Here is a 20,232-nt window from a genome sequence, read left to right as displayed (position 1 = left end):
ATTAAATAAATTTGGTATGAAAATCAGCCATAAAAAGACAAAGACAATGAAATGAAAATATAGAAACGTTGAAAACATCAACGGTATCTTGAATGGTGAACCTATAGAACAGGCACTATTTCATCTATTTAGGCACAATTTTTAGTGAAGATGGTAAATTAAATATGGAAATAGACAACAGAATTAGTAAAGGTAAGAAGTCAGCCGAATAAATTTATATGGAATAGGAAAGAAGTTAGTCAAAACACTAAATTAGCTGTATTGACAGTGTTCAAACCAACTTATGGATCTGAGAGCTGAGTTAGAAATAGAACACTTGATCAAAGACTGGAGACCTCTGATATGAGTTCTGAGAAAGATTAGTGAAGTGAACAGGTGACATCAATTGTAGTATCACATTAAAAATGAGGATATTAGGAAAGAACCTGCCACTGTGAGCATTCAGGAATGTGTTAGTAGAGCTAATTTCAGAGGACATAAGTCACTTAAACAGAATGGGAGAGAAAAGATTAGCAAAAACAAATGTTCTTTGCCAGGTTGGCAAGGAAAAGAACCAAAGGAAGACCAAGTAAAAAAAGTACAGTAAAAAGCACCTTAAACGACAAATATGAGATCTAATAATATTTGAATCCTAACAGTTAACAGATTCATTTGGAGGAAAATTGTTGATCAGAAGTTAGTAGTGGTGTAACTTTTTCATGTAGTACTATCATAATTATCCTGTGCACCCCCCCCCCCCCCGAGGGTACATATCAGGAATTGGATGATGCAAGTTTTATAAACAAAACCTAGTTAGTGCATAGGAGAACAGAGCCTAAAAGGCTCCACAGTTTTCAAATGTGAGAATTCATAGTACTGAGAAGATGGCTTCTGCTTGATCTATGATGAGAACCCACCAGCAATTCAGACTGTTTTAAGGTTCATGTCAGGAAAAGCACTAATAAAAAGGTGAATCCTACCAGGTGCATCCCTCTGAGCAGTGGACTCCTTTTGGGAGTTGTTTCTTTTTCTTTTGGTAAAAAACCAAAAGGAAAACTAGAAATAAGATGCATAGATACCATTAGTCAAGATAGTAATCAGATTGCATTGTTCAAACTTGAGAAGGAAAGAAAAAGTCTCAAACTGGACAGACCAAATGGATACAACTCAAGAAGCAGCTACTGGACTATGATTTTGTAACATGGACTATAAGAACATTATGAAAGATAGGAATACTTAAAGCACTCGTATCAGAAATTCAATTATATAAATTATTTATGAAAGTACAAAAAACAAAATGGATTGGAACATAAATTTAAATTTTGGAAAATTCAAATTTTTTCAAGTGGAAAAAAATCAGGAAATACAAATTTGAATAACATATATATAGTAGATCGAGGTATTAAAGAACGTCTATCTATTATAAATGCTATCTGCAAATGAAAGATTAGGTGCAATAAAAATCAGGAAATTTTTTTTTTTTAATTTATGGATTATAAATAATGATACATCATCAGAAAAGTATTGTGGAAGAGGAGGAGAAAGGGAGTAGGGATATTTTTATCTGGGATGGAGAATCTGTATGATTCAGCACTCTAATGATAAAAAGTTATTGGAGATTTCAATGCCAAGGTCAGACAGGAAAATATGGCTAAAAACAAAACAAAACTGGAAAACATGGTTCACATAACCACATAACAAACTAACAGATTTTGCTTTCAGTTTTTTTCCATATGGTTATATCCACTTCATGTTTCCTCATAAAGACATCCATAAACGAACTTTGTTATCCTCAGATGATACAAGTAATCAGATTGATCATGTGCTTATAAAAGATCTACATCAAGTATTTAAAATCTGTAGAGGAGCTTGTGATTTACATCATTATGGTCAAAATTAAATATAATGCAAAATCCCAGTTAAAAAACAAGAAAGAAATGAGAATAGTGAAGTTTAACTTGCAGAAGCTTACAGAAAATGAAGTTAAAACCAATTTCCAACACAAAGAAAAAATAGGTTGAAATATATTGATACTGAACAAGATACAGAAAGATGGCATCAGATGTTAAAAGATGGATTCTGGATACTACAGAGGAAACTCTAGGGATGCAGATAAAATATGTTGAAGAAAGAAAACATTGGTCAGCAGAACAAGATATAAACACAGGATAATTTTAAATAAGTGTGTAGCATAATTAAGCAAGTTAAAGGAGGATACAAACCTGGTTAGATATATTAAGGTTTGTTCATGGAAACAAGTTAACAAAGAAATTTTTTTTAAAAAAAATAATAAAACAGAATATTTCTATGAATTACTGAATAGGAATGTGACTTCTGCAACTCAAAATTATATGCTGTGTAGAAGAATCTGTAAAGCTACCATCAATTCAAGAATTTACTTAATGCATTAATTCAGAATAGATAAAATCATGCAAATTTGTTGAAAATAGAAGGAAGGAAACTAGAAAACAAAATATACAAATCTATCTTAACCATATGGAAGAAAGAGCAAATGCCAGGAGAATGGGAAAAAAGACTAATATGTCCCAGATTATAAAAATGACATAGTTGGAGAAATTTAGAGGTATTTCTCTATTATGGACAAAAGATTTACCCTCTATTTTGAAGAACAAATTAAAATCATTTATGGAGAAGATACCTAGTATCTACCAAGCAGGTTTCAGAAAAGACAAATCTATACTGATCAGATACATAGAGTAAAATAATTATTAGAGAAATTTTGGGAATTTAATATGAATATTCATAAGATGTTTATTGCTTTTCAAGAAGCATATGACACATTAATACAGAAAAATTATATGATACTTTGGAATACCAGATAAGCTAGTAAGATTTACAAGATTTAACACTGGAAAATTCACAAGAGTGGTTTAAAATACAAAATGATTTAACAGATCCCTTTCCAATAACTTAAAGATTAAAACAGGAAGAAGTCTAGCTCCAATGTTTTATTAGTTAATAATAAAAGCACTCTAATAATAAATCAGTGCAATTGTAACATCCAGATGACATTAGCATCATGCCAAGAACTAAACAGAAAGCAAAAGAAATATATTTAAAATAAAATAAATTTCACATACGTGGGTGGTCTGAAAAGTTCTCGGCCTAACAATGAAAAAACGAATTTATAATTTCAAAACTATTTATTTTTCAACATAATCTCCCTTAAGACTAATACATTTATTCCAGCGATGCTTCAACACTATTATCCTGTCTCTGTAGTGGTTTTCAGTAAGATCTGCAAAATACTCCTCTACAGCTGCAATCACCTCTTGATTTGAAGAAAAACGTTGACCAGCGAGGAAGATTTTTAATTCTGGGAAGAGATAGAAGTCAGAGGGATCCAAATCTGGGGAATAGGGTGAATGTTCCAACAATTCATAGTGCAGATTATTTTCCCTTAATTTTTCCATTGCCAAAACACCTTTGTGGCCAGGTGCATTGTCCTGATGAAAGATGATTTTTTTTCGTCTAGTCTGGTTAAAAGATCCTTTTCAAGATAATTAATAAACAAAATACCTTTAGCATCCCAAAACACCAATGCCATGACCTTGTCTTCTCTAGCGCTGAACAAAGGGACATCCTATATTGCTGGCATCGAAGTACAAGGAAAAATACACAAAAAAAACACACACAAGATTTTCGCTTATAAGCATATTCACTAATATGAATGACAGTCATCCCACTGAATCATTATCAGTTTTCTTTTATAGTTCAATACACACAAATTCGTGATGTCACATTAGTACGTTGTTTGCAGGATAGCACTGCTATACGTCGAAATCTCGAAAAATAAAAGTGATATAATACATTGCTACAAAAAATAACCTGTCCACTGTTTTGACTGCTGTTTGGATTCTGGGTGTACTGGTGAATCCAAGTCTCATCCATAGTAATAAATCGATGCACAAAATTAATTTTATTCTTGTTAAAACGCTCCAAGCACTGTTCAGAGATTTTCATGCGAGTGCATTTTTGAGCAGTGCGGCACAATCTTGTGCAAAGCTTTTTCATTTGCAATTCTTCATGCAAAATATATCCTAGAAGTTCTTTGGAAATGCCTATAATGTCAGCAATTTCATGCACTTCGATTCGCCGGTCATCCAATACCATATCGTGCACTGATCAATGCACAATATGGTATTGGATGACCATATCGTGCACTGATCAATGATTTCTGTGGTGTGGATACAGTGGTGAACCTCATGGTTCAGTCCTTGGGCCATTGTTCAATTTATACATGAATGACATCAGGCAGAGTCTAACATCAGATGTGCAACTGTTTGCAGGTGATGCAAAGATAGGCAGGGCAATCAGGGTTGCTACTGATATTCAGCACTTACAAAATGATTTGAATAGACAGGAAATTTGGGCAAACGAAAATGGCTATCAGTTTAATGTTAGTAAGTATAAAGTTATGCACTTTGGTGTGATGAGATTTCCAGCAGCATATCATATTAGTGGGGTTATTCTACAAGAAACTAAGGAGGCAAGGGATCTTGGCGTATTCATGGATAAGAATTTGAAGTTCAAAGGTCCATAGCACAAGTTTCAAATACAACTCAGAGGACAATTGTGATGTAGAAGCGAACCTTGACAGCTAAGGAAGTCATTTTGCCTCTTTATAAGGCTTTGATAAGACCACACTTGGATTACTGTGTGCAGATTTGGTCTCCCGGATTCCAAGGAGATAAAGAAGTTGTGGAAGGGGTGCAAAGAAGAGTTACAAAAATTATATCTGGATTATGAGATTTACATTGTGAGTATATTGATTACAGATGCTGGTTAATAGGAGAAAGAGGGGTGATAAGATAGAGGTCTATAAACTTTTAAACGGATTTTATAGGATATCGTCTGATGAAATTTTTCATTATATGGAAGGTAGGGAGAGAGTACTGGGTCATCCATGGAAGTTAAGTTTGTTCACAGTCAAGAAAGAGGTAGGTTTTTTTTTCAGAGAGTAGTGAGTGAGTGGAATAGTTTGCCTTCAGGGGTAGTGAGTGCATCTAGTGTGAATGAATTTAAGGGAAGGGACAGTTGGTTTGGGTGATTTATAGCCTCCCTCAATGAATCCTCGACTCTCTAGAGGTCTCAGATAATAATAATCATATTTAACCCATATTATTATATACTTATGATGGTTAGCACACAGAGAAAAACAGAATTTATTAGAAATCCAATATATTTTGTCCCATAAAAATAATGTATTATTATACATTCTTTAAATTTTATATTTTTGTATATATGTGATTCTAATATCTTCAAAATTTTTTCTTTACTTATCTTCATAATTTCTTGTCAGTTGTAACTCCGAATTGTACTATCGTTGCTTGAGCTAGTCCTAACACCTTTAATCCTTTAGTCTACAATTTCATTCCCTCCCCTCTCAAGGTCATGACTATGCTACTTTCATGTGTGTGTGTGTAGTATAGATTTTAGGAATTGCCTCTGGCTGGAGCCAATTCCTTTGTCTAACTAACTGGCTTTCTCTCACACTGATCTTTAAAAATTTATTTGTATTAACGACTGTGCCATTAAAGATTATGCAAGAAATTGTTTGTCTTTCCTATACATGTAAGAGAAATGCTCAGCGGAACACAGAAATATCTCTACTATTCAATTCTAATTCAAAAAACATCAGATACTTAATTTTAGTCAGATGTGCTACTTTTAACTTCAAGGACACACACAGGTTCTATCTTTTTATGAGAAGTGCATTGGTAAGTCGGAATCAGGCAAGTTATTTAACAAACAAAACAATTTATTCATACTAAGACATGGTAATTACAATTTAAAAGAGAAAAGATTTCACACATATCAAATTTTTCAGGCTCTTATCAATTCTGCCAAGTAACAAAGCAATGCATGTGTCTGGTTCTCAACTTACTTAAATCAGTACTTCTAGCCTTTAGCTTAGAGACAATGACAAATATTTACATTCACATATACATCAGACACGTGGTTAGTTTCACACACTTTAAAGCAATTTAATTTAGATCAATATCAGAATTATGGCTTAACTAAGCTTCATATTTAATCTCTCCTTCAAACATTAACTCTTAACCCTTTAACATTAACAATTGCTCAGAATTCTTTAGACAATTATTTCACAATAATTAAGAAGTGTGGTTTTCCGACTTCATAACCTTACAATATACTAGCAACTATATAATCAACAATACCTGCTCTAAGGTTCACAATCCATAACAGTTCTCTACATTAATCTTACTTGATACATTTCTCAGCCAGTTCAGCATTCACGATCCTAGAGACCAATGCTTATAACCTTCTTCTTTCCCATTAAAACTGCGAACAGACATCATTCCACAGCAACGACGATACAGAATTCCTGGAGATCGCTTAGGGAGCTTCGCGACAGGACTTTCTGGAACGGACCGACGCCGCTGTTACATATCTCCTATCATCGTCGAAAATACTGCTAGTGGGATATCCTTTCCCATCATTGGAATAGCTGGGAATAGGAATCTTCATCGAAGCAACACCGGAACAAGTCAGGAACAGAGAGACCAGAGCAGAGCCAAGCTAAGACAGAGCCAAAAAGCTAAGTCAAAAGCCAGGAGCAGAGCGCCTGCTCCCTTTTTATTCTCCCTTGACAGTCTTGGAACTTCTTTAGATCGAGTTTCCCGGATGTTCTACCAGGGGTACCTTCCCCCCTATGAAAATCGCTGAGTCATGGCAGGAAAAACCCCGTAACTCGCTGATCTTCTCGCCTGGCGATAGTCTCAGGTCTACATTCTAATTCTGTCTGGGCTATCTCTTTATTATTATTATTATTATTATTATTATTATTAAACAAGACCTCATGGAGTCAAAGACTCATCTAGGAGGTCCTTTTATCTTACACACACATCTCATCATACCGTGTCTTAAATACATTCAAACTACCCGCAGACACCACGCTCTCAGGCAAGGCATTCCAATCACTCACAACTCTGCACGAAAAAAACCTGCCTCTCACTCCCTTACTCACACTCTCCTTATACAGTTTCCAGGGATGACCTCTGGTTCTCCCCTGATCTCCCACTATTCTCTGTAGAACTTCTCCACCATTGATCCTATAACAACCCCTTACCAACTTGTAGGTCTCTATCATATCTCCCCTCTTCCTTCTCTCCACGAGACTCTGCAAATTACATCTTTTCAATCTTTCCTCATACTCAACATTCCAGAGGTCAGAAACTATCTTAGTCAGTCGCCTTTGGACCCTTTCCAACATCTCTTCATCCTTCTGAAAACCCGGTGACCAAATCTGGGCACAATAGTCCAAGTGTGGCCTAATCAAAGCCTTATACATTGGAACAAGTATCTCCCTACTTCTACATTTCAGTGTCCTCCGCATCATTCCCAGAAGTCTTTGTGTTGTCTTCACAATTTTGGCGATGTGTCCCCTAAATTTTAGATCCTTATCCACTATCACCCCCAGATCTCTTATTTCCTCTACTTCCAACAATATATTCTCACCAAGCATAAATTCTGCATCTCATCTTTGTTTTCCAAATTTTAAAACTTTACATTTTGCAACATTGAACTCACATCCCCATTTGCTTGCCCAATCACTCAATTTATTCAAGTCTTCTTGCAAGGCCACAACATCTTCACTACTCTTTATGGTTCGTCCCAACTTTGCATCATCTGCAAACAACTGAATATCTCCATCCAAATCTTCACCAATATCATTAATATATAAGTTAAATAGTAATGGCCCTAAAACAGACCCCTGAGGCACTCCACTAGTGACTTTCCTTTTCCTGGATATTGCACCCCCATACACAACTTGTTGATACCTATCAGATAGCCAGTCTCCAATCCAATGCACTAATCTAATATCCAACCCCATCTGCTCTAGTTTGACTGTCAACTTATCATGAGGTACTCTATCAAAAGCCTTTGCGAAATCCAAGTATATTACTGTGTATCCTTCTCCTCTGTCCAAGGAAGCAGTCACTTTATTGTAATAAGTAAGTAGATTACTAAAACATGACCTCCCTTTAGCAAATCCATGCTGTCCATCAAAGATTATACCATTGTTGTCAACCCAACTCTGGATCCTAGTTCTCACAAGCTTCTCCAACAACTTAACCACAACACCTGACACACAGATAGGCCTATAGTTTGATGCTTGAGTTCGATCACCTCCTTTATGAAGTGGCACAATCTTGCCCTCCTTCCACTCTTTAGGAACTTGACCAAGTGCAAGACTCGTATTAAAAAAATATGTCAAGGCAGGTGTCAACTCTCTGGCACACTCCTTCAGAATACGTGGTGATATATTATCAAGTCCCACAGCCTTATTTACATCTAGTTTACTCAACTCCCCAAACACCTCTTGCTCACTTACAGTCAGTCTCTCCTCCCCATCATCAACTGCTCTTAATCTCTCCATGAAGTCACATTCACAAGATTGAAAGATCTTTATGAATTGCTCATTAAGTATCTCCACAACACATTCTGCAACAGCTGTCTTTATACCATTTCCTCCAATCAATGTCATCCTTCCATAATCATTCTTTCTTTTGCTGGCTACATATCGAAAGAACTCCCTAGGATTCTTTTTGGCTTCATTAGCTAACTGCTGTTCATACCTCTCTTTAGCTACTCTCACCAACCAAGTCACCCTCCTTGCCTGGTCTTTGTAGACCTCATGAAATTGGTTACTTCCACTTCTCTTATGCTGTCTCCACAATGCTTTTTTTTCTGTATTGCATGCTTAATCTCTTTATTCATCCATCTCACACCTACCTTATTTAACCTTCTCACCCGTGGTATACATTTAGACATTGCATCTACTAAATAGTTTTTGAAAATCCCCCAAGCTGCATTGATCTCTTTTCCAGCTAACTCCTCATTCCATGCTACATCTGCAAGCTGTCTCCTGAGCTCTTCATAATCACCCCCCTTATAGTTCCACATATACCCTTTTTTCACAGGGGTCCTTGCACTGCTGGCAACCACCCAGGTAATCACCTCATGGTCACTTTCACCAATTGGTGGATGATTTGACACCTCATTTATAATTACATCCTCCGATGAGATGACCAAATCCAAGACCCTTAATCCTCGTGTGCCCTCTGTTACATACTGTCTGAGGTAGTTATCCCTCAAAAACTCAAGAAACTCATTTTCTTTACTTCCAGTCGCTATCTCTTCAATCCAGTCTATATTGCCATAATTAAAATCACCCATAATGATCACCCTTTTCTTATTTGCTTGGCTTATTTGACTATACATTTCACTATCACCACCATCCACATTACCAGGTCTATAACAACATCCCACCAAGTATTTGATTCTATTCACCTCTATCTCACACCATACTGCCTCAAAACCACTGGCCCTATTTCCCTCTTGCATCTCTACCTTGTATGGACATAACTCTTTCTCTATCATCAATAGCACTCCCCCTCCCTTTTTATCCCTTCTATCCTCACGAAACACATCATACCTTTCCATCTCTATTCCTGTCAGGATGTCGTCCTCATCTAACCATGTCTCACTTATTCCAACAATCTCTGGGTACACAGACACAATTAGTGCAACCATTTCATCCGCCTTGTTTCTTATGCTTCTAGCATTGGTATACAAACACAACAACTCATTTCTGGATCTACAGCTAGTTCCACTGATACCATTCACTCGATGTGCTCTCTCCATGCTGGACTGGGGCCATTTCTCTTTCTGCTTCTTCATTTTAGAACCCTTTGCAACAACATCTGTTTCCTCTTGATCCCTGGTCATCCCATTACTTTCCTGCCCACACATGCTCTCACCTTCTCTTGGAGCATCCACCTTTCTCACGCTGTGTATCCCTGTCCACCCTGGGCCTCCCCGTTTCCCTGCTCCTCTTGCACACCCATTCTCTCATTTTCTATACTCATACCACTCACCTCTCCATTCATTTCCACTTCTTCAATCTCTCCTGTCTTACTCTCCTGCTCTTCCACATCACTCCCCTCTCGATCTGATTCATTTTCTCTATTCACTTCTCTACCTTCCAGCAGCAGTCTCTCCAAGCGACTCACACCATAACCACTCAAATGCAGTCCATCGCTCCCATACAGCTCACTTCGTCCCTCAAACTCATTCCACACATTAACAAACTGTACACCCATCTCCTCACACATTTCAGCCAGAATACCATTCATAATCCTTGCTCTCCGCCTCATTTCACCACAATCATACCTAGGCAACACACTGACCACCCTTCCTGTCACACTATTCTCTTTTATCTTTCCAAGCAGTCTCTTGACATTCATTTTGACATGCTCTTTGTTCTCTCTCAAATCATTTGTACCAATTAATACAATTAACTCTTTTGCTCGCTCCCGCCTCATATCCAATGCCTCAATCACTCTACTTATTTTACCGCCTGGAAAACATACCTTGTGCATTTTATCCTCTAGCACACCTTTAATAATGGAGTCGCCATACAACGCCACTCGCTCATCTTTCGTTAACTCTTTCATGCCATCATGATTTATTTTAATAGTTTTGACCTGAATTCTCTTAATTTCATTCCGCATCCATTTCATTTCTTGCCTCATCCAATCTAATTCACTTTCCAAACCTCGCGACACATTCTCTCTATCATTAAATCTTTCTAACTTTCTAACTCTCGACCCCCTCTTCTCACATTCCCTCTCATTCATCCTTTTTTGTTTCCGTACTTTCAGTCCAACATACGTCCAACTTTCACTATCATTCTTCTCACTTTCACTCTCATTTATCTTTCTTTGTTTCCGTACTTTCGGACTAACATGCGTCCAACTTTCGCTATCATTCTTCTCACTTTTACTGTCATTCATCTTTCTTTGTTTCAGTACTTTCGGTCCAACATGCGTCGAACTTTCGCCATCATTTATTCTTTCGATTTTTTTTACTTGCGATTTCTGCATTATGCAAGTTCTACTTTCATTCGTTCTCTCAATTTCGTTTCTTTCCACCTCACTTTCGTCCCTTTTAACATCCGTTACGGTTGTCAAATCACTCTTTTTCTTTTTTCCTGATTTTTTAACATTTTTTCGCTTCTCTTGCTCACCATCCATTTCTTTCAAACGTGCAATCGCGACACAATCAGTACTAGCACTTTCTGTCATCAATTTCATATTCGCATTCATTAGTTCTTCGTTCAGGTCACACTTCGCACACACCCTTCTTCCATCCGCACTAAACATCCACAAATCATTTATGTAATCGAAGGAATACATATAACAGACCTCACACTTAACGAAACGACTGAAATCTACATTCAAATCATGGAATGACAATGCCGCCGCCATTTTTTTTTTTTTTTTTTTCTCTCTGCCGGTTACTAGGTCTAATAATAAAGATTTCGTAATTTAGTTTAGACAAGAAAAAAAAACCCACACTAATAATACCAGTAGCGTACAACGTTTACAGCCACTCTTACTCAAACAATTACGCATATATACTTAATTATTCCTAGTAAAAACTTATCTGAATCAGGAGCTCTTCAAAACACGTCCGCAGTACATGGCCCACTTTGTTTGTACAATATTGGCAGACAAATAACTAAGCAATTCATTCTAACATTTTTATAGATTACATATTGGTGGTTAAATAATTCAGCAATTCATTCTAGTATTTTTCCAGATTACATAAAACCTTCATGAAAAATTGTTAATTTAACTACAAGTGGCATCGACTTTCTTTCTGAAGTAAAATCGGTACATAAGAATTTTATACAAAATTCTTTCTATACAAGATTTTACAGTCCTAAGTTAGGTGGACATTTGTCAGGGAGAGAAGAGAAAATCATATAACTTCATTAAAACATGAATCACAAGATTTGAGTCACGTAGCATGCACTTACTAGTGCATGTCTTGGTTACAGCTGCATTAACAGCAGAACATACTGTAAGAGTTCAAAGGAACAAAATGAATGGCTTTCGTAATTCAAAATTAAATAACTTATTCGATAAAAAAAAATTAAAAACAGTTACTGGCAATCACTTCTCAGAACCTTGAGACTGGCATACAATTAGAGTGGTTAAGATTTGAATGAGTTTCAAAGAACAGACAATCAAATTTAAATCTGCTGGAATGAAGATCTGAAATTTTATTTTTGAAATCCAAGGTATTTTTTATATAATTATCAGTTCTTCTAGTTGAAGAAGAAAGTAAATTTGATAAAAATTTTGAAATTTTATAAGTGGGTCAACCTATACAATCTACAACTGGCCTCAACGGAATGCCTGGTTTATGAACTTTCAGAAGACCATACAATCTAGGTGGATGACTGAAGAAGGTTTTAAGTTTTTTCTTTTGATCTTCATCCCGTGTAGATACACTATCTATAAAAGAATGAAGTCTCTTCAACTGACTCCCGGTAGGATCCGATATGAGAGGCCTATAAGTAGAATAGTCACGTAGTAATAGGGACATTTTTCTCTCATATTCCTTCCTTCCCTTTGTCAGCTTTTGTAATAATTAAATTATTATCATGCTTCAGTGATTCTTTAAATTCAGAGTAAGAAAGATTAGGACGAGGAGGCTTGGCATTAAAAAGAATTTTTGCACATTCAAAACATAACCTGTTGGCTGTTTTTTGGGAGAAGGACCGAATACCTCTGTCTATGTTATGAACAAAATCCATCAGGACCACCTTATTCAGCGCAATGGCGAAATCATGTCCTTTTGATAAAACAAAATGTTCACTGTCTGTTAATGGATGTCTGGAAACATTGATAACTACTTTATTTGTATCAATAACATCAGTACTGGATCTAAGCAGGCTGACCAGTGATTCGAACTTGCGTTTTAACTTATTGTGAGAATCATTAAAAACCTTTAGGTAAGAATTTGAAGATATACACACTATAGTGTTAAAAGTTTGAGCCGTTAAAACAGATTCTAGAGCATTCTTGATGTCCATAATTTCTCTATTTATATGTCTGCTCATGGTATTCCCCTATTAAAACTTATTTCGAGACTTTACAGAGAGTCTACTTCCAAACAATGTGCTAGATATGGTAAAGTATTGGTAAAGAAGGCTCAGGTTATTCCTACCTGCTGTAAAATAAAAGAGGTTTTAGGTCTCAAAGAGCTCATCGGATCTATTTAAAAGCTAGTAAGTCTCTTTTAAATTATCAGCTACATGAAGCTAAAAAAAATCTGTAGTCCTCTTAAATAGAGAAATTATGGACATCAAGAAATTATGGACTCTTCAAATACAGAAGAAATAACATGCATTCCTATCCCTTATGTACAAGGCATTAGTGAACGTATAGCAAAAGTTTTAAAACCACTGAATGTTTTTGTTGCCTTTTGACCGTTCAGAAAAATCTCCACCTTTCTCACTTTCCTAAGAACAAGCTTCCACATCTTAATTATCCGGGTGTCTACCAGATTCCTTGCTCTTATGGATTATCTTATTTCGGACAAACAGAAAGATCTGCCTCTGCAGCTAGAAGAACACCAGTCTTATATTCAATACCTTGAACCTGAACAGTCTGGACTTGCAGAATATGGCATCATCACTAGACACAGAGTTCGTTGGAAAAAGACAAGAGTCCTTCACAAAAGTCAGTTCCTCATGGAACGGCTTTATAAAGAAATGTGTGAAACTTTACTTCACTCTCCTAACTTAAACAGATCCGATGGTTTACGTCTATTCCCTTTATGGGAGATAGTACTTTATAAATCAGCCAATCTTTCCTAACTTTTTATTGTATATATAATTTTTTTTTTTTTTTTTTGTTTTGTTTTTAGTTAGGAAATTTATTTACCTTTTATAGGCATAGGTTTCTGTGGTTTAGCAGTTCATGAGAAAGATTCCAGTAATTGGATCACATGTTTATTAAGATAAATAACAATAAAACATGGCTATGGGCTCCCCCCTCTCCCCGGCTTTAGCTAACCTATATATGAAAAATAATGCTTTAAACAATTATCATAAAAAACCAAAAATTTGGCTACACTATGTAGATGATATTTTCATCATATGGCAAGGAACAACAGAAGAATTAACTGCTTTCAAAGATTACCTGAATAATATACACAACAACATAAAATTTACTTTGGAACAAAAAGAACATAAAAAACTTCCCTTTTTTGATATCCTAATAGAAGTCAATGAAAAAGATAATAAATTATCCGTCTCCATCTATAGAAAACCCACCAACACAGGAAGATTTCTTAATGCAGCCTCACTCCACAACCACCCTTCACAAAAAATAAGTTTAATTAAATCCTCGAGGGCAAAGCTTATATTTCCAGCACAGAAAAACAGAGAAATGAAGAATTTCAATATTTAACACGGATCCTCAAAAAAAGTTATGAACCTAAGACAATAAAAAGAATCCTCAACACACACCTCCTACAAGCATCTCACAAAAGCAAGATTTCAACAATGCAATCACACTTTCATACATCAAGAATGTTACAGACAAATTGGCCAAATTACTAAACAAACATAACATCAAAGTTGCTTTTCATCCTCTGAAAATATTTCAAGATTTCTACATCCCCCAAAACCTCCACATCATCCTTTAAGAAAACCAGGTGTTTATAAAATTCATTGTTTCTGTGGCACCTGCTACGTAGGCCAGACGGGAAGATCAGGGGAAATTCGCATGAATGAACACCAAAAAGACGTGCAAAAAAGAAGAGAACACAAATCAGGCCTAGCATACCATACAACTTCCACCTGCCATAATGTACTCTGACAACAAACAAACATGCCTTACATTGAAAAAAATTGTTACATGTTACATTACAGAAAATGTAAAGAAGCTGCAAACATGCTTAGAATTTCAACACAATGCAACAAAAACCAGGGCCTAATTCTACACCAAGTTTGGTCAGCATTGATAAAAAATATACCCAAGTCAGACCTCGGACAATGTGAACGTGAAGAACAAAACGTGACAGCATCCAGCATTGTTCAAACTTAGCACTGCACTGAATCTGCATTCGGATATTTAATTTAATGAACAGTTAGATGCCCACAACTGCATAGAATGAACTATTTTGAGTAATTACTCATTTCTTGTGTTTAAACTTTTAGTTACCTTTAAGCCCTGAAGATGTAAGTCAAACGACTTACGAAAGTTGTCGGTTTTTTTTAATTGTTATTTATCTTAATAAATGTGGTCCAATTACCGGAATCTTTCTTATTTATTGATCTTTTTAGTTATCTTACATTAGCTACTTAGGTGGCGCTTTTTGGAATTGTCAGTTATTGTTTAATTTTAGCTTAAAATATACTGAAGATGCCTGTGACACGCAGGTGAAAATTATACTATTAAATAATCTTTTTAAGTGAGTTTTTCCGTTATTAATTTTGTATTTATATGTCTGCTCATGGTATTCCCTTATTAAAACTTAGATATACTATACAAATTTTGGTAACTATGCAAATTACCTGCTCGGGTAATTCTTAACTGCTCGGGTAATTCTTGGAATAGGCAAAAATGAAAAGGAGTAACTTAGCTTTTATGACCACCTGCAACAGATTACAGACAAGTTTATAACCTGATACAGTCCTCCAGTGTCTAGCTTCTGGCCTTTCTCCTTCATTTTACCCAAACATTGCCATGCCTAAAATCAGTTAAAAACAATCCCTTCAGTCAGAAACACATCTACTTAAAGAAAGTGTCTCTCAGTTCACAAAAAAAAAAGTTACAACCATTAATGAATTAGTATAGAACATGGTGAGAAAAATGGTGGTATGTGTAAAGTTTCTTTTATTCTCTTCAGAATTATCAACATTGTGGAAGAATAAAGATTTTTATATGTTTATAACTAAAACAAAAAAATTTAGAAAGTTGGAGCTTATAAATGTTGATGAAGCATTGCTCCAATGGTTGTAACAAGGAAATTTTGTTGGTCACCTGGTGTTTGTTATAACCAAGTTCTACTGTATTTATGATGGTTAGCATGTGTAGAAAAATAAATTTATTAACATGCCAATATATTTCATCTGATGTTACATGGACCTCATCAGGAAGAGAAGAGAAAATCAGTAAACTATCAAATCATGAATAACAAGATTAGTCATACAGCATGTACTTGCTTGTGTTGGTCACAACTGAGTTACTTACAATGGACATGCACTATTACAGTTCATAGGAACAAAATGGACACTTTCTATAATTCAAAATTAAATAACTTATTCAATTTAGAAAAAAAATTTTTTTTTCTTTAAAATACATCCATGTAACACTGGATGAGATATGTTGAAGTTTTAATCAGTTCTATTTTTCTTAACATGTGGTAACTAACCATTGTAAATATACAATAATATGGGTAGCACACGTCTTCCTTTAAAATGTCTAATACCTTCAACTGAATTGACTTGACACTAGAGCTAGGTTCTTGAATTTTATTTCCAGGACTACAATATCTTCTGCCAAGAACTATGTCATTGGAAAAACATGTCACAATATTTCCATTAACACTGAATTATAATTAGAAAAAATGTAAAAGCACGTATCAGCTCATTTTTTGTAATGACATTTTAAAGTAAAACATGAACATTTAAAACATTTAAAAAAGGATTATGTTTTATAGCTGCCAATTACAAGATATAACAAGTGAAGCTACCACTCCCAACTCTAGAATGACATGAGTAAATGTCATGACATGTCATTCATGAGTGAATGACATTCATGACATGAATGAATAAAATCATGCATATTTAGAAGAAACGTCTAGATCAGTGTTTCTCAAACTTTTTTCAACTATGGAACACTTCACAAATCTGAAATTTTCACGGAACACCTTGGTTATTTTGTAATGTATAAATTAATAATTAATTGGCAATTTAGCTGATTTTTATTATTAATCAATAATTGATAATTAATTAGTAATTAATTAAACATCAATTAAACCATCATTAAATTAATTTGTGCTGACAAATTAATTTAAAAATGACAAATTTCAGAACTTCTCGGGGAACACCGGTTGAGAACCACTGGTCTAGATTAATGTTCATCATTACTATGTTCTACTACATAATGTTAAATCTGGAATGAAAGGTTCAATTTGTTATTGAGCATTTCATTCAGGATTTAACTAGGATCTAAAAACTCTACAAAAAGGAAATGCTTGTACATAGGTGTAAGTGAAAACTTTAATGTATTAATATTTTATTAACGGAATTTTGTAAGTGATAAATTGTAAACTGTCTTATAAATAACATACCAGAGGCTAAAAGGTCTTAGTGAAAGTTACTTTAGAAGGAGAAAGTTTAAACCAAGTCTACTTTAGCTTAATTGGCTTTTGAACATAACCATGGGCATCGAAATGCGAAGTCCGAGACACGTGTGCAGCACCCACGTGATGGGGAGCATTTCGGGGAAAAGCATAGGGGAGTGTGCAAAAAAGAGTTAGGTGTTGTGAGCAATCAGTGACGTAGTTGGGAGAGCGAACAAGGGGATATATAAGGATTTGGCAGCAAAAATAGCTCTCTCTAAGTCCTCTGTTCTTCGTGGTATCTCTCTCTCCCTCAGCTGTGGGTTCCGATGGAGGCAATTCGTGGCGACGACTAGAAGGATGGTTAATAACGGCTACAAAGTCAGGTAGCAACCAGTTTCAAGCACAGCAGTGGCACAGCCATGCAGCCAGCAGAGACCGCAGCTTTATGCAGAGTCGTACCTACCTATCCGTTGAAGCGGTGTCGCTAAAGTTATAGGAACAGTTGTGGTTTGTGATCGTAATCATTAGTGGTAAGAAGTTGGAGGAAATTACAGATAGCAAACCTAGGAACCTAACCGAAGGGAATCAGCAAAGATTGATGTTAAGCCCACGTGGTCAATAACATAGAAACTTATATCGTCTTTCGTACTGAGAGCAGGACTAGAGTGAGTGAAAGTGCTAACCGTATATGTGATAGGACCTTTATATAACTGTCTGGACTATAGTGTTTTACTTTGTGGCTAAATGTTGTAATTTTAGAAGTTCATTGTTACTAAACTATGCCCATGATAGAATTTTGGTATATTGTAGTCTAGTCTGGGGAATTGAAAGGTTGTTCACTTATATAACTGTGACAAGTTAACGAGAATTAGATTAATTGATTTGTTGAAAATATTTTAAGTGACCATTTAGTTATATTGAGATAGATTGTCTGAGAACTTTTGAGATTTTCTTACATGAACAAGTCATTATATGTCTAAAGCAAAATTTTGATCTCTGTGTACAATATCTTGGTGTAAAATAAATGTTTTGCTTTCTGTACCTAAGAAACTTGCCTGATTTCTCACAGCAATGTACCGCTTGCTAAAATTAGAACCTGTGTAAATTTAAGTGCAGTGGAAAAGAGAGTTGGTTACGACTGCTGATTAAGGAGTAAACTAATAGGTGTATTAAATAACAGATTCTAATGGCATGTGATTATCTGCGTGTTAACTCTCTAACAGGAATATCTTTTTGTATAGGAATCAAGATGGCGCAGCTGTATTAATAAATAAATTTTTCTTGATTCTGAAAAGGAGCTAACTCCAGAACTGCAACAATAGAAGAATTTGGCTCTAGCCCAGGGCATTCTCTTTGTCTGCAAGAACAATACACATGATCCGTCAGAAAGAACTGTATCTGATAAAATTCGGCACTAAGACTAAGCACTGTAAATTAGCGGCCGGAACAGGAACAGCAGACAATTAGTCGAAAGACTAAAGAACTATAGATAAGATTTATAAAGGACAATAAGGCACGACATATACATATACACCAAGAAATAACAATAAGCAATTTCCCAACTATAAAACAAAAGGAAGCAGAACAAAATTGGGGTAGGTGGAAGGAGCTGCTTACCATGTTTTCCAGAGCAATAACATGTTCACAAGTAATTTCTTCCAACTGAGCCATCATTTCAGCTTCTCTATTGAGGAAAAAAAACAGCATTTAAATGTTACTTTCATTTGTTAATAAAATGTACAAGGTTTTAAGCATAAATGTTCAATATATGGTCAAACTCTTGCTACGGCATACACCATTCTCATTTATTGCAGCAAATTACAAAAAAAAGCACCACCAAAATTCCATAACATTAATGTTAAGGATGCCTTTTCACTATAACTGAAGTGATAAGAGTCTGCTACAAAGAATTAACCACATTCTTATAAAACAAGCAGGCAACACAATTAGAGGATTACGGAGTAAAAGGTATTTTGGATGTAGGTGAAACATAGTTATAACAAAGGTGATGATCATGCCTTGCATATATCTTAAGGAAGGTGATGTAATTCTTAAACTCTTAGACTAAGAGTTCATTACAAATTTAACACTTTTTGTCAAAGCTAGTCTGTTATCTATCAAGTTTCCAAACATCTTCACTTTTATTACAGATAGAGCTGTCTATTTGTAATAAAATGTGTCTATGCATCAATCCCACCATAATTTTAATCAGAGCTCCCATATCCATGGTATTCAGCCATTAATAAAGTGGTGAATTTTTAATCCAATTCTGAGATGTTATATTCATATGTTTCTTAGCTGTTCATCTTAATATAAAAATGCAGTCCTTGTTCTTTCCCAATTTTATTTATAATTTTTCTGAGTCTCTTCTCAAGTATGCTTGCATAAATCTCACCTGACAGTAAACAGTAAAATTTCTGCATAATTTGCAGTATCATATTTCTTTCCATATTAATGAATTTGTATATTATAGCTCCATTCAATTATTTGGAGATTAAATCTTCCAAGAGTTCTGGACCTATAAAAAATGTATAAATGAATCCACTAAAGTAAACTTATTAAGATATGCATTTATACACAGATAATGAAATATACAATTTATCAACAATATTACTATATAATGAATGTCGTTTTCAGGAAATAGGGTTAACTTCAAAATTGATTGGACATACTCTGTACCTAAAATCTTGTTAAGCACTCAGCAATTTCAAGAGGTAATTATTATTTATTAAAATAAAGAGCCAAAAGGCTTCAGTTCGGCAATGAAAAAATTATAAAAATCAAGTAGATATTAGCTCCAGCATTATTTCAAAACCAAATGTAGAAACTATGAAAGTTTTGTAAAAATAGGTTGACCAGAGAGCTTACAGGAATATGTGTCTGCCGGCATTTACGAGTTGCCCTAGCGCAGACTACTTTAGAAAACAAGCATGCTGCCTAGGCATCCATATATTCGCCTTCTAATTTGGTCCATTTTTTTTAAGGTTTCACTGGCCTGACAGCTGTTTCGAACTGGATGCTCTTGTCAGAGACCAGGCAGAAACCTTAAGAGAG

At 35.2% G+C, this 20,232-nt stretch overlaps 1 protein-coding gene across 2 annotated transcripts in view; it reads right to left on the bottom strand.

The window, feature by feature from the left end:
- The window catches only part of qin (tudor domain-containing protein qin), a 544,378-nt gene that overhangs the window by 388,343 nt on the left and 135,803 nt on the right, over positions 1 to 20,232 (bottom strand). For both annotated transcript variants that reach the window (XM_090401282.1, XM_090401283.1), the window contains one exon: positions 18,796 to 18,862. In XM_090401282.1, the coding sequence (XP_090257408.1) occupies positions 18,796 to 18,862 (67 nt within the window). The remainder of the gene's footprint in view (positions 1 to 18,795; positions 18,863 to 20,232) is intronic.

The sequence above is a fragment of the Typopeltis vanoorti genome, chromosome 12, assembly GCF_054136105.1.
Source record: "Typopeltis vanoorti isolate ZY-2024b chromosome 12, IOZ_Tvanoo_1.0, whole genome shotgun sequence".
NCBI lineage: Eukaryota > Metazoa > Arthropoda > Arachnida > Uropygi > Thelyphonidae > Typopeltis > Typopeltis vanoorti.
The sequence above is the reverse complement of the archived record's forward strand: the minus strand, read 5'-3'. Positions and strand labels throughout refer to the sequence as shown.